The 16,560-nt window shown below is 45.1% G+C and overlaps 1 protein-coding gene across 1 annotated transcript in view; it reads left to right on the forward strand.

Moving 5' to 3' along the window:
* LOC139274658 (von Willebrand factor A domain-containing protein 3B-like) overlaps nt 1–16,560 on the forward strand; it is a 275,722-nt gene that overhangs the window by 139,508 nt on the left and 119,654 nt on the right. Inside the window, exon 20 of the mRNA XM_070891337.1 lies at nt 14,008–14,126. Coding sequence (XP_070747438.1) covers nt 14,008–14,126 — 119 coding nt within the window. The remainder of the gene's footprint in view (nt 1–14,007; nt 14,127–16,560) is intronic.

Below are 16,560 nucleotides of genomic sequence, written 5' to 3' on the forward strand. Positions count from 1 at the left end.
GGATATGTCCAAGTCAGCATGGATTTATGAAAGGGAAATTATGCTTGACAAAATTTCTGGAATTTTTTGAGGATATAACTAATAGAGTGGACAAGGGAGAACCAATGGATGTGGTGTATTTGGACTTTCAAAAGGCTTTTGACAAGCTCCCACACAAGAGATTGGTGTGCAAAATTAAAGCACATGGTATTGGGGGTAATGTACTGATGTGGATAGAGAACAGGTTGGCAGATAGGAAGCAGAGAGTCAGAATAAACGGGTCCTTTTCAGAATGGCAGACAGTGATTAGTGGGGTGCCGCAGGGCTCAGTGCTGGGACCCCAACTATTTGTAATATACATTCATGATTTAATGAAGGAGTTGAGTGTAATATCTCCAATTTGCAGATGACAGGAAGCTGGGTGGCAGTGTGAGCTGTGAGGAGGACGCTAAGAGGCTGCAGGGTGACTTGGACAGGTTAGGTGAGTGAGCAAATGCATGGCAGATGCAGTATAATGTGGATAAATGTGAGGCTATCCACTTTGGTGACAAAAACACGAAGGCAGAATATTATCTGAATGGCGGCACATTAGGAAAAGGGGAGGTGCAACAAGACCTGGGTGTCATGGTACATCAGTCATTGAAAGTTGGCATGCAGGTACAGCAGGCGGTGAAGAAGGCAAATGGTATGTTGGCCTTCATAGCTAAGGGATTTAAGTATAGGAGCAGGAGGTCTTACTGCAGTTGTACAGGGTCTTGGTGAGGCCTCACCTGGAATATTGTGTTAGTTTTGGTCTCCTAATCTGAGGAAGGACGTTCTTGCTATTGAGGGAGTGCAGCGAAGGTTCACCAGACTGATTCCCGGAATGGCAGGACTGACATATGCAGAGAGACTGGATCGACTGGGCCTTTATTCACTGGAGTTTAGAAGGATGAGAGGGGATCTCATAGAAACTTCTAAAATTCTGACAGGACTGGACAGGTTAGATGCTGGAAAAATGTTCCCGATGTTGGGGAAGTCCAGAACCAGGGAACACAGTCTAAGGATAAGGGGTAAGCCATTTAGTACTGAGATGAGGAGAAGCTTCTTCACACATAGCGTTGTTAACCCGTGGAATTCCCTACTGCCAAGAGTTTTTGATGCCAGTTCATTGGATATATTCAAGAGGGAGTTAGGTATGGCTCTTACAGCTAAAGGGATCAAGGGGTATGGAGAGAAAGCAGGAAAGGGGTACTGAAGGAATGATCAGCCATGATCTTATTGAATGGTGGTGCAGGTTCGAAGGGCCGAATGGCCTACTCCTGCAACTATTTTGTATGTTTCTATGAAACTTGCATTTTGGAAGTTTTTTGGGCGATAACATATGGGCGGACAGTATCGAATACCGCCTGGTGGTTATGACTGGAATTTACCGCCAGGTGGTAAGTGGGCAGTAAATGGGCGGTAAATGGACAGTTTGAGAGGAAACTCTAGCCCAAGGACTTCACCATGCAGATATCCACAAATTTGACTCACTATTTCAACCCGGCATTGGCACTTTCATGGGGACCAAGGTAGTGATTCACATAAACCCGGACGCCAAGCCAGTACACCACAAGGCCAGAGCGGTGCCATACGTGATGCGGGAAAAGGCGAATTGGACCGCTTGCTGAGGGAAGGCATCATCTCGCCAGTCGAATTCAGTTACTAGGCGAGCCCGATCATGCCGGTGCTCAAGGCGGATGGGTCGGTCAGGATATGTGGTGATTACAAGGCCACCATCAATTGGGTGTCACTCCAAGACCAGTACCCACTACTGAGAGCGGAGGACCTCTTTGCGACGCTATCCGGTCGCAAACTTTTTTCAAAATTGGACCTGACCTCAGCTTACATGACCCAGGAGCTGGCGAGTGAGTCGAAGAAGCTGACCACCATCACGACCACCATCACTACGCAGACTGGACCGGGTAGGGCTGCGACTGAAAAAGGCGAAGTGCGTCTTCCTAGCTCCAGAGGTAGAATTCCTGGGGATGAGGGTAGCAGCAGACGGGATTAGACCTACTGCGTCCAAAATGGAAGCGATCCAGAGAGCACCCAGACCCCGTAACACGACGGAGCTGCAATCACTCATGGGGCTCCTGAACTATTTTGGTAACTTTTTTCCCAAATTGAGCACACTGCTAGAGCCGCTAGACGTGCTCCTACGCAAAGGTCACGAATGGGTCTGGGGGGACAGCAAGGAAAGGACTTTTGACAGAGCACGCAATTTGTTATGCTCCAACAATCTGTTAACACTATATGACCCATGTAAGAAACTTGTGTTAACGTGCGATGTGTCGTCCTATGGGGTTGGGTGTGTGTTGCAGCATGTGAATGTCAGGGGTCAGTTACAGCCAGTAGCTTATGCCTCCAGAAGTCTGTCCCAGGAAGAAAGGGGCTACGGGATGGTAGAAAAGGAAGCGCTTGCATGTGTATATGCAGTAAAAAAAATGCACCAGTACCTGTTTGGCAGGAAATTTGAGCTGGAGACAGATCACAAACCCCTAACGTCCCTTTTGTCCGACAACAAAGCCATAAATGCAAATGCGTCGGCCCGTATATAGAGGTGGGCACTTACGTTAGCCACCTATGACTATACAATTTGGCACAGACTGGGAACTGAAAACTGCGGCGATGCACTCAGCAGGCTCCCACTAGCCTCCATTGAGGGGGCAACCGAGCATGCTGCTGAGATGGTCATGGCTGTTGAAGCTTTCGAAAGCGAAGGCTCACCCGTGACAGCCCATCAGATCAAAGTCTGGACAAATAGAGACCCGCTACTCTCTTTAGTCAAGTAATGTGTCCTGAATGGGGACTGGGCAGCCACGTACAGGGCATGCCCTGAGGAATTTAAACCATTTCACAGGCGCAAGGATGAACTCTCGATTCAGCTGATTGCCTACTATGGGGAAACCGAGTAGTCATGCCCCAGATGGGCAGAGAGGCATTCATCCGAGAACTCCACAATGAGCACCCGAGCATTGTCATGATGAAGGCAATTGCCAGATCACACGTTTGGTGGCCAGGGATAGATACAGACCTGGAACTTTGTGTTCGCAGGTGCAACACATTTTCCCAGCTGGGCAATGCGCCCAGGGAAGCCTCCCTTAGCCCCTGGTCCTGGCCCGCCAAGCCATGGTCACGCATCCATGTGGACTACGCAGGTCCTTTCATGGGAAATATGTTTTTGGTTGTAGTAGATGCCAATCCAAATGGATCGAGTGTGACATTCTCAATTCAAGCACATCCTCTGCCACGGTAGAAAGTCTACGGGCAATGTTCGCCGCCCATGGTCTACCGGACGTCTTGGTCAGCGACAATGGCCCGTGCTTTACAAGCATTGAATTCCAGGACTTCATGGCAGGAAATGGTATCAACCATGTCAGAACGGCACCGTTCAAGCCAACCTCAAACGGCCAGGCGGAAGGAGCAGTGCAGATAATCAAACAGGGGATGCTCAGAATCCAAGGGGGTTTCCTACAAAGCCGCTTATCACGCCTCCTGTTGGCCAATAGATCCCGACCACACTCGCTCACAGGGGTTCCACCCGCAGTGCTGCTAATGAAAAGGATGCTCAAAACCCGGTTATCCTTCATACACCCCACCATGAAATAAATTGTTGAGAGCAGGCGCCGGTCACAATGTGACTACCATGACGGGAATGTGAGAGCGCGATGTATTGATGTCAATGACCCTGTCTTTGTCCTCAACTACGCTACAGGGCCCAAATGGCTCACAGGCACTGTGATTGCCAAAGAGGGGAATAGGATTCTGGTAGCTAAACTTACCAATGGACAAATCTGCCACAAACACGTGGATCAAACAAAAAGGAGGTTCAGCAACCCCATAGAAGAAGCAGAGGAAGAACACGATGTAGAGTTCACTCCACCACAGATGACCGAACACCGGAATCAAGTGGAGGAGAGCCCAGTCACTGTGGGCAGTCTGGACCGGCCTGAGGCACCGCAAACAGCAAACACTCAGGCCAGCGCCCAACAACCGGAGCCCCAACTCAGGCGCTCTACAAGGGAGCGTAAACCACCAGAGAGACTTAACCTGTGATGCCAATAAGACTTTGGGGGTGGGGGGCGGGGGGCGGGGGGGGGGTGACGTGATGTCATGTATTCTACTGGTATTGTAATCCATGTAAAACTGACCTAAGTTGTACACCGTGAGAACACTGACCACTAGGTGGTGAACTTGTGGGAGATACTCCTAACCTGGACTTTCAGGTATAAAAGGGGAAGCTCCACCCACCTTCTCCACTTCAGTGGTGGCGAATAAAGATTACTGGTCACAGAGTGACCTTCTCTCAAGTATGGGCCTCGTGTGCATTTATACTGTTTAGTAAGGACATATTATCTAGAATAACAGCCTGCCAGCTCTGCTGGTAGCTCAGAACAAGCCGGCACCTCTGAGCTTCCTTTGTCACTCGCACCAGAACAGCAATGCACAGGAGACAGCCACCTGGAGGAGGTCGTTTTGATTGAGTCAGATGCACAAGTGTGGAGGAACAGGTAACGGTGCCAGGAAAGTAGCAGGAACCTGCTGCCTGGATGGACATATTGAAGCTATTAATGATACTCTCTACTAAGAAAGAAAGACTAGGATTTATATAACGCATTTCACAACCACTGGCCATCTCAAAGCCCTTTACAGCTAATGAAGTGCTTTTGGAGTGCAGCCACTGTTGTAATGAGGGAAACGTGACAGCCAATTTGTGCACAGCAAGCTCCCACAAACAGAAATGTGATAATGACCAGATAAATTGTTTTTGTTATGTTGATTGAGGGATAAATATTAGCCAGGACACCAGGGATCACTCTGCTGCTCTTCTTCAAATAGTGCCATGGGATCTTTTATGCCCACTTGAGAGAGCAGACAGACTTGAGAGGGCCTCAGCTTAACGTCGCATCTGCAAGACATCACCTCCAACAGTGCAGCACTCCCTCAGCACTGCACTGGAGTGTCAGCCTAGATTTATGTGCTCAAGCTCCTGGAGTGGGATTTGAACTCGTAACCTTCTGACTCAGAGGTGAGCATGCTCCCCACTGGGCCACAGCTGACACTATGTGAACTCCGTCAGTGTAGTGAAATTGCTGCTCAGTGGGAATGGAGCACGTTGTCTGAGCTCAACAATGCATCTGCCGATAGAAAATTGAACCCTATCCCTCCAGGAGCAAAGGAAAACAAAGCAGGCCACTAAAGCAGCTCTTCGTTATCACAATGAATAAATGAACCATTGTGCGTGTCTGGATTGCTGCATTTAAGAGCTAGTCTAAAATGAACAGTAATTGTGGTGCAGAGAAAAAAGTCTTGTACTAAAAAAAGATTTAGTTTACGGTAATCATTCTGAGGGGGAGAAAATTGCCGTTGTGTAGAAGAACAGCATTGTTAGCAATATTACTAATGTGTCTATGATTTATTTTGGTCTACATTTCCAGCAAAAGTTATAAATACGTTCCCGTTGAATGCATTTATGGTTTGACTAGAAATACCAACCACAAGGAATCTTTACTAATGAATTAAAAAATGTTGCTACATATAATGACTGGAATCAATTTCCTCCATAGTTTTTTTTTAGAAAATGAAAGAAAATTTCCATAAGAACTCTGATGCTAATTTAAGAAGTTTACAAAAGAACATAAGAACATAAGAAATAGGAACAGGAGTAGGCCATACGGCCCCTCAAGCCTGCTCCGCCATTCAATAAGATCATGGCTGATCAGATCATGGACTCAGCTCCACTTCTCCGCTCGCTCCCCATATTCCCTTATCGCTTAAGAAACTGTTTATTTCTGTCTTAAATTTATTCAATGTCCCAGCTTCCACAGCTCTCTGAATTCCACAGATTTACAACCCTCTGAGAGAAGAAATTTCTCCTCATCTCAGTTTTAAATGGGCAGCCCCTTATTCTAAGATCATGCCCTCTAGTTCTAGTCTCCCCCATCGGTGGAAACATCCTCTCTGCATCCACCTTGTCAAGCCCCCTCACAATCTTATACATTTTGATAAATTCAGCTCTCATTCTTCTGAATTCGAATGAGTAGAGGCCCAACCAACTCAGCCGTTCCTCATAAGTCAACCCCGTCATCCCTGGAATCAACCTAGTGAACCTTCTCTTGACTGCCTCCAAAGCAAGTATGTCTTTTTGTAAATATGGAAACCAAGGCTGCATGCAATATTCCAGGTGTGGCCTCACCAATACTCTGTATAGCTGTATTAAGACTTCCCTGCTTTTATACTCCATTCCCTTTGCAGTAAAGGCCAAGATACCATTGGCCTTCCTGATCACTTGCTGTACCTGCATCATACCCTTTTGTGTTTCATACACAAGTATCCCCAGGTCCCGCGGCATTTTGCAATCTTTCTCCATTTAAATAATAACTTGCTCTTTGATTTTTTTCTGCAAAAGTGCATGACCTCACACTTTTCAACATTATATTCCATCTGCCAAATTTTTGCCCACTTACTTAGCATGTCTATGTCCTTTTGCAGATTTTCTGTGTCCTCCTCACACATTGCTTTTCCTCCCATCTTTGTATCATCAGAAAACTTGGCTACGTTACACTCAGTCCCTTTTTCCAAGTCATTAATATAGATTGTAAATAGTTGGGGTCCCAGCACTGATCCCTGTGGCACCACACTAGTTACTGGTTGCCAACCCGAGAATGAACCATTTATCCCAACTCTCTGTTTTCTGTTAGTTAGTCCATCATCTATCCATGCTAATATATTACCCCCAACCCCGTGAACTTTTATCTTGTGTAGTAACCTTTTATGTGGCACCTTATCGAATGCCTTCTGGAAATCCAAATACACCACATCCACTGGTTCCCCCTTATCCACCCTGCTCGTTACATCCTCAAAGAACTCCAGCAAATTTGTCAAACATGCTGACTCTGCTTGATTGAACCATGCTTTTCCAAATGTCCCGCTACTGCTTCCTTAATAATGGACTCCAGCATTTTCCCAACGACAGATGTTAGGCTAACTGGTCTATAGTTTCCTGGTTTCTGTCTGCCTCCTTTTTTAAACAGGGGCATTATTCTACTTTTGGTTGTGTTGGCTATGGGACAGCAGGAGAACTCCCTTTCTCTTCTTTGAATATTGACATGGAAATCTTTATGTACACCTGAACAAGCAGTTTAACATCTCATCTGAAAGAATACACCTCCAACAATCCAGCACTCCTTCAGTTCTGCACTGAAGTGTCCTCCGAGATTATGTGCTCAGGTCTCTGGAATGGAAATCAGTTTATTATAAAAAGCATTATATACAACAAAGAAACATGAATCCTGGAACAAAGAATTAGTTGGCCTTAGTAGAGGTTTGCTAAATATTTCGACTTTGTGAACATGTCTACCACAGAGTGAGAACTGTATGGTAAGTATGAAATAATGCTTTTTTGTTTAACAATTGCTCATACAAGCAGCTTGTAAACTGCGTAACCAACTCTGCTTATTTGGCAATCAATACAGTACTTATGCTTTTCCAAAATAACATCCTTTTTGTTTTCACAGATGAATCTTCTTCGTCCAAGTTTGCTAAATTCAATCCAAAGCGAATTGCATCTTAGAAGACAGTGAACATAAGAACATAAGAAATAGGAGCAGGAGTAGGCCATACGGCTCCTCGAGCCTGCTCTGCCATGAAATAAGATCATGGCTAATCATCGACTACAACTTCACTTTCTTGCCCGATCTCCATATCCCTTGAATCCCCTCGACTCCAATAATCTATCTATCTCAGCCTTGAATATATTCAGAGACTCAGCATCCACATCCTCTGGAGCAAAGAATTCCAAAGATTCACAACCCTCTGAGTGAAGAAATTACTCCTCATTTCTGTCTTAAATGGCCAACCCTTTAACCCGAGACTATGCCCCTAGTTCTAGACACTCCAGCCAGGGGAAACAATCTCTCAGCATCTACCCTGTCAATCCCCTTCAGAATCTTGTATGTTTCTATTAGATCACCTCTCATTCTTCTAAACTCCAGAGAGTATAGGCCCATTCTACACAATCTCTTATCATAGGACAGCCCTCTCATCCCAGGAATCAATCTAGTGAACCTTTGTTGCACCGCCTCCATTGGCAAGTATCCTTCCTTAGATAAGGAGACCAAAACTGTATGAGGTAGAGATGCACAGTGCGTTTTGAGGCAAGTTGGAGCCAACACTGCTGACGATGGGCTAACCAGAGACCATTCATACCACATTGAAGCAAGCCAGAGTCTATCTATCTGTGGGGGGCTTTCTTTTGAGTAATAGCAGGATCTGCAACAGATTAGGACACACATCTCGTGAAACACATGTTGGCCAATTAACACCCCACCATTATTGAAAATCTACTAGAAGCTGCTTCATCAGATTATTAATAGAGAAAAAGAAAGAAAAAAAAAAGACTTGTATTTATATAATGCCTTTCATGACCTCAGGACTTCCCAAAATGCTTTACAGCCAATGACGTACCTTTGAGGTGTAGTTGGTGTTGTAATGTAGGAAGTTCTCGTAAATGTGCAGTTTGATCACCTTGCAAACCGTTATGCTACTGCACGTAATCAGTCTGCTTATCAAACTGAAAAGCAGTTCTGTATGCTGCTCCAGGATGTGTCCAGTCAAAAGTCCCTCGAGTGAATCATTGGCAGGGATTCTTGGGTCAGCATGCATTTCTTGTATGAAGCGATTGAATATCTCCTTGTCGAAGTTACTCTGAATCCTCCCAATGCTCAGTAGATAGTAATTTATGAAATGTTAAGTACAGAGATCATGGTAAAATAATGTACTGTTATATTTAAATGATTTTACCATGACAAATATTGGCAATAGTGAAAAGAACTGCTTTGGCAGTGCAAACATTACACAAAAATATGTGTCATTGTTACATTTTTTCAAGATAAAGTTTTTCCTCAATTGTGGCTCCAGTGTCATCTTCATGCATGCCAGCTTGTCAAACCCATTTCATACATGGATGTGAAAACTTTGTTAACTGTCCAATCTTCTGGGTGCAAATGCTACAGTTTTCGACTATCCCATTGCACACAATGGTATTTTAACCTGTGGGTCTTGCTCTGCACTATTGGCATCAGCTGCACAATTTGCCGCATTAAAACAAACAAACAATCTTAGAATAAGGGGCGGCCCATTTAAAACAGAGATGAGGAGAAATTTATTCTCTCAGAGGGTTGTAAATCTGTGGAATTCGCTGCCTCAGAGAGCTGTGGAAGCTGGAACATTGAATATATTTAAGACAGAAATAGACAGTTTCTTAAACAATAATGGAATAAGGGGTTATGGGGAGCAGGCGGGGAGGTGGAGCTGAGTCCATGATCAGATCAGCCATGATCTTATTGAATGGCGGAGCAGGCTCGGGGAGCCATATGGCCTACTCCTGCTCCTATTTCTTATGTTCTTTTAAGAAGATAAGAAATAGGAACAGGAGCTGGCCGTACCACCCCTCAATCCTGCTGTGCCATTCAATTAGATAATGGCTGAACTTCTTGTGCCTATTTCCAGTGTTTAGAAATACAAGTGTTTAGAAACAAAAGGCATCAAGAGTTTGGGGAAAAAGCAGGAATATGGTGTTGAGATAGAGGATCAGCCATGATCATATTGAACGGCGGTGCAGACTCAAAGGGCTGAATGGCCTACTACTGCTCCTATTTTCTATGTTTCTATGTTCCTTTAAAAATGGCATTGGGCTGGAGGTTGCAGTTCAATCTCTCACTCCAGCACAAGAAAGAAAGAAGAGAGTGATCGTTCAAGTTGTGGGCATGTGTGAAATTACAAGGGATAGACATGAGCAAACAGCATAGTCTAAGGCTGGAGTAGTGCTTGAGGCTGGAACAAGGATTGAAGGAGGTCCAGAGCTGATAGTAGTTGGGCAATGTTGTGGTTTGTGGGAGGTGTAAAGCCGTTTGGCTTTGAACATCTGCCCTCAGCTAGGTGGGCTGGGCCTTGAAGTAGATGAGGAAGTTAGTGATTTCCGCTGTGTACTTGGTCATGTAGTGGAGAGAAGGTAGGTCATTGGAACACTTGAAAGATGGAATGGGTAAGTCTATGGACAAGTTTGTGTTTTTTTCCCCCGAGTTTCTGAATTTTTTAAGTATTTTTAAAGTATTTATAATGGCTGTGAAATTCCAGTCGGCAGCTTCCCGCGGGCAATTGCTTCCGACCTGAAACATTTCTACGAATTTACCTGGTGGTCCCAGAGGAGCCTACAATTCCGGTGGGGAGGCCTTCTCTTTCCACGCTGCGAAGCGTGCTCCCGTCCTCCAGGTTCCCACACAGAAGATGCAGTCATGTGTAACTGCTCAACCAATCAGGTACAGTATTCCACAACTTTCTCATTAATAATAATGAGAATTCTGTATCTACGAGTTTTCATTGCTATTAATGAGAAAAAAAACAAAGACACTAAACACATGTGATAAAAAATAAAAAACACTCCTCACATAATTAAAATTAATTGAAATTAAAGTTCATAAATATCTGAGAGAAAATTTATTTCCTAAGTTTTTAAAAAGTTAAAAAAATTATGGTTAAAAATAAATGTAACGTAGTGGGCAGGGTTTTTTTTTAAATAATGTGTTTTTTGAAATTTAATTAAATTATATTTTTGTATATTTTTAAACTCTTACGCCTGTAAAAGTAGTGCTATGCACCTGCATTTATCAGGCGCAAGAATTTTGAGGACATTTGTTGGGCAAGATATGGGTAAATACCGTAATCTTGTCCGTGCAAATGTCCTCACTCCCGATATGCGGAGGATCTGTCAAGCTCCAGATCGAAAAAGCCGGCTTTTTGCGCTGAAAAACGTTTTTTCCGATGCCTTCCCGGGTCCGTAGACACTCATTACGGACCCAGGGAGGCCGGAATTTCAGGACCATTAAGTTTAGTTAATCGGAGTAAATAGTGGGGTGATTGGGGACCAATTTGAAGAAGTGGGGGATAAATTTGGGAGTGCCCCATTTGGGGGCGCTAACTATTAAAAGTTGAAAGAAATGAGTGTCATGCGCTAATGATTTTCAACTTTTAAAACATTCAGGGCCCAATATTCAGTACTGCTGGAAAGATGGTGCTCGCCCCACCTTTTTGTGGCTATTAGCGTCAACATTTTTGAGTGGCTGGTTCACCCACTATTCAGCTCCAAAAGTGAACAACTGGGTTCCAGCGCTAATGAACCCTTCCAAAGTGGATTTTTCAGCGTTGTGGCTGTCTTAATTTGAGCGTTATCGCCAGGGAAATTCAACATGCAGGTAAGGGGTTCTAATGAGCCAGCTGCAAAAAGGCCAGGGTTTGCAGGAGGGCCCTGAGGGGGGAAGGAGTTTGGAAGGATGGCTGATGTAAGAGGTGCAAGGAGAGCCAACAGGTTCACTGATATGGAGCTGGAGACACTGATGGACGGTGCGGAGTACAGAAGAAGAATACTGTTTCCTGACGTGGGGAGACCTGGCAGACCGCCAGTACATAATGCATGGAGGGAGATTGCAGGGGAGGTGTCAGGCACCTCTATATATGTGAGGACGCATCCTCCCAGACGGGTGCTGGCCAGTCAGCACCCAGCCTTTCCAGAGTGGCGATCGCTTGATGTCTCCTAGCTCTGGGACGACGGGGATCCTCCTCCTCCTCCTCCTCCTCCTCCTCCTCTTCCTCCTCTTCCTCCTCCTCCTCCTCAGGTGGTACTGCTGGCTCGACCTCCAGCGGCTGTCCCCTCATGATGGCCATGTTGTGCAACATATAGCAGACCACAACGAATATGGAGAGTATTGCAAGGTTCCACCAGAGCGGTCCAGCCACCAGAATCTCTGCTTAAGGATGCCTATGCACTGCTTGATGATGCATCTGGTGGCACAATGAGCATCATTGTATGCATGCTCTGGTGCTGTCCTGGGGTTCCCCAGAGGAGTGAGCAGCCAAGTGGACAGGGGATATCCCTTGTCCCCAAGCAGCCAACCGCAAACCTGGTTCGGGCCAGTGAAGACGGCGGGCACACTGGTCTGGCGCAGAATGAACGAATCATGTTTGTTGCCTCCCTTGCCCACTGCCTGTCCGCACGGTGCTGATGGTGACGCCTTCTCCCGCCCTGCTTCTGACCAGGTGTACCAGGTGTCGCCCTCCCAACACTCCTCCCATCCTCAGGGTGAACCTGCCAAGCAGGTCTCTGCAGCCCACAGGCCTCCACTAAAGAGTCAGACCTGAAAGTTGTACAAAAGTCTGTGCAAACCTCTGAGCAGCACTCAACAGGTTTAATGGAACCAAAACAATTAATAAAACTATATGAAAAGTTAAATACTGCGGATGATGGAAAATGAAATAAAAATACTAATAATGAATAAAACTACTTACGTACCAAAGGACCCCAGTGGTGTCGCGTTCGAGCACTGCATCAAAAACCTCACGGGGGCACTGCTGGGAAAAGTCCTTGGTGAATTTTGCTTTTCAGCAGCCCGTACGCTGCTTCCCTCTTGGCTGGAAACTCACCTATACAGCGGCTTCACCCCGCCATTTCCAGCGGAAGTGAGCACCGCTCAAATCCTTCCCAAGCTGAATATGGCTCGGGGAGGGAAAAGTCCCCGACTGCGGCGGCCGGTTGATTTTTTTCGATCGACCGCCCTAACTCCGCGATAGCTGTCCCTTTGGGGACGGTGAATTTCGGGCCCTCAGTGTTTGCGTTCCAGGAAGGAAATTGAGTGCTAAATCAAGCACTCGACTTCCTTCCTGGAGCATGAGAAGTCAAAGGGGGGTGGTTGTAGTGCAGCGCTGCCGTGTTCCCAGGCTCCTTCCCTCCCTTAAAGGGAAGGGCCATCGCTGCAGGCTCTGCATTAGATCAACTTACCTGGTCCACGATGGCAGCCACAATCCGGCTGGATCAGCCCCATGCACTGCAGCAGAGTGCTGGACTGGTGCATTGCGGTCAAAGAGGAATCCCAAAATTTGATAAACAGCAGTTTAAAAAGTTATCCGCTTACCTCGGCCACCTCCCCTTTAAGCATCGCCCCCCCCCCCCCTAAGCACCCAGCCTCTCAATCAATGCCTCCTGAGCTGTCGGTGTTTTTGCCCGGCGATGCTGCAGGGGGTGGAACTGAAGTTCTGGTCCGGGGCTTAATGGGGCGATGCGCACGGCGATGATGTCACGATCTCTGGGTGAAGGAAATCAGTGTGCAACATCCTCCCTCCTCCACAAATCTCCCGTTGAAGTAAGCGAGAGTTGATGATCTCACCGCACCCCATTATCGGCCCCGGGAGGTGCTAAGGAGGCAAATTTCTAGACCTTACTTTTGCTGGACCGTAATTGGGAAGTAGGTTTTGATAAAATGTGTTTAGCGAGAGAATTGAAATCGTGGAAAAAGGATTTTGCATCATACAATTGTCAAAAATTGAAAATAATAAACCTGAAAGGAGAAAATCACTTAAAATACTTGGCAATGAGAGAGGAAAATTGCCCAATGACATGATTATCACAGTGAAGAAAATGGACTCAACGTATGTGATAGGCACAAATTTTATTATGAAGATTTTTATAATTGCATACACTAACAAATATATTAAAGCTCAGTGATTATATATTTACAATTACATAGAGCTTGCATTTCAACCACATTAAAGATAGGAAAGAGCCATCCCTGAAGAACAACAACAAGGGTTTCAACCTTCAGCCCCTAGTTTTTTTTTTTTGCCCACCTACTTTGTTTAGAAGAGTGAGTAAAGCTATAAAAGTGAGTAAGATCAGAGACAGTGAGCATGTGGGGTAAAGTGAGTAAAGTCAGAACAGATGTAAATTAACGTCTGAAGCTGAAGTAAATAGAACATGCAGTGAGCAAGAAAACTTTTATTTTTCTAAATTTTGTCTGTGAGCATCACCACAGGAGATCACCTAGTTGTGTCTTTATATTAAAAAGGCAAGAAAAAATGAAAATGAAAAAGAAGCGTCTTCTGAACTGGCATTTTAAAAATACTAATGGTACCTTGTGTATATTTCAGTCTGATATTAGTTCTGCTTTAATCCAGGTCTTACCTTTAGCTCACGTGTGCAACAGCAAGAAGCAGATTACACTTATTAATCCAATGGGTGTGGACCTCGTAAACTACAAGCAAAGACTCTGCCAAGCTATCCAGTCCTATGAAAAGTAAGTAGGCACACAGTGAAATGTTTGTATTTCCATAAATTAGCAACAACATAAATGTAGGAAGAACCGTTCGATCCTTGCAGCTCACCGTTTTCTTGGCCCGTCCTGCAGGACAAGATCTGATGTTTTTCAAATTGTTTTCCTACCACTTAGATTCCTCTGTTATTTATTGAATCAGCAATAAATCTAATTCTTTGTTGAATTTTTCACCTTCAGTGGTACTGAGTGGGAATCTATTATTGAAAAGATAATTAGAGATAATTCCTATTGTATGTTTAGCTCAGAGCATTCTCAGTTTATAATCATACCGTTGCTTTTTCTATTAATTTTCTTTGCACATAATGGCCTGGATTTTGCCGGCGCTCAGAGGGCGGGTTCGGAGGCGTGTCCGCTGTCAGAATCTAAAAGATTGACAGTAGGGTGGTATTCTGCTCTGAACCTGCCTTTGTGACACTAAGTGGCGGGTGAGCCAATTGAAATAGTTAAGATATTTAAAGGTATGTAAACAGCATTTTACCGTCTACTTACCATTTTTTCAGCTTTTTGATGTGTTTCACGGCACTCGGGGATCATGTCAGCTAAATACGTCGGGTTTTCAATGACTTTTTATTGCTCTGAATAGGTGACAGCTGCAAAAGTGGAATAACAGCTATCATTTCACAGATGTTCACTTTCCAATGATGAAGCTGGAGCTGTCAGGATTTGGAAAACACTTTTGAGCTTTAGGAAGGTTGGAAGCATTTAGGGTTAGATAACTGTTAGACTGAGTACTGTTTAACTCCAAGAAGTATGACCTTATGACCTTGGCTCTGCTTTATTAAGGCCCAAAGTGACTAATATACAAAATGGCTGGCCTTTTATACTTGGGCTGCACACATGTGTGTGCAGCCCAATGGCCTCCAAAAGTTACGCCATGTAGTGGCTAGTGATCCCAAAAGTACATACATGACAATCCCCCCCACCCGAGATATTAACACAGTCTTTTATAAATTGAGGCGGTCCAGTGTTTTATGCTCCTGGGTTGACCGTCTCAGTTTAACTCCAGCCTTGCCTGAGTGTTTAGAGTCTGTTGTGACTGATGGCTGTGTAGCTGACCTGGTGGGAGTGGTAATGGCCATGTCAGGGATTGAAAGTCCATTTTCATTGAACATGTCAGTGATTGAAAGTCCCAATTCACTGATGACCACTTAGTCCTCTGATGACTGGGGATTGGTCATTGATTGTCTCTTCCTCCGACTGTTCCGGTTCGTATATGTGCCGCAGCTTTGTCTGATCCATATGTTTCCTGCGTGTTTGCCCATTTTTGAGCTTGACAACATAGAAACATAGAAAGTAGGTGCAGGAGTAGGCCATTTGGCCCTTCGAGCCTGCACCACCATTCAATAAGATCATAGCTGATCATTCACCTCAGTACCCCTTTCCTGCTTTCTCTCCATACCCCTTGATCCCCTTAGCCGTAAGGGCCATATCTAACTCCCTCTTGAATATATCCAATGAACTGGCATCAACAACTCTCTGCGGCAAGGAATTCCACAGGTTAACAACTCTCTGAGTGAAGAAGTTTCTCCTCATCTCAGTCCTAAATGGCCTACCCCTTATCCTAAGACTGTGTCCCCTGGTCTGGACTTCCCCAACATCGGGAACATTCTACCCGCATCTAACCTGTCCTGTCCTGTCAGAATCTTATATGTTTCTATGAGATACCCTCTCATCCTTCTAAACTCCAATGTATAAAGGCCCAATTGACCCATCTCTCCTCATATGTCAGTCCTGCCATCCCGGGAATCAGTCTGGTGAACCTTTGCTGCACTCCCTCAATAGCAAGAATGTCCTTCCTCAGATTAGGAGACCAAAACTGAATACAATATTCCAAGTGAGGCCTCACCAAGGCCCTGTACAACTGCAGTAAGACCTCCCTGATCCTCCACTCAAATCCCCTAGCTATGAAGGCCAACATGCCATTTGCCTTCTTACTGCCTGCTGTACCAGTATGCCAACTTTCAATGACTGATGAACCATGACACCCAGATCTCGTTGCACCTCCCCTTTTCCTAATCTGCCACCATTCAGATATTTTGGCTTTGCGTTTTTGCCCCCAAAATGGATAACCTCACATTTATCCACATTATACTGCATCTGCATGACAGGTGGGTCTGCAGTGACCCTTGGGTTACTCGCTTCATATTCTGATTTGGACAGCACGTTCTGCTTGCCCATTGGATGCAGATTTGAATGGTGCTGACCTTACATGTTTGATACCATTGAGTTTCATGAACTCTTGAAACTCCTCACTGGTGAAGCACGATCCGTTGTCGCGAAGAACGATGTCAGGCAGATCATGTGTCGCGAACATAACACTGAGATTCTCAATGGTAGCTGTGGATGTGCTGGATGTCATGATTATACACTCTATCCACTTCGAATATGCATCCAT

Source organism: Pristiophorus japonicus, chromosome 10 (genome assembly GCF_044704955.1).
Source record: "Pristiophorus japonicus isolate sPriJap1 chromosome 10, sPriJap1.hap1, whole genome shotgun sequence".
Taxonomy (NCBI): Eukaryota; Metazoa; Chordata; class Chondrichthyes; family Pristiophoridae; genus Pristiophorus; species Pristiophorus japonicus.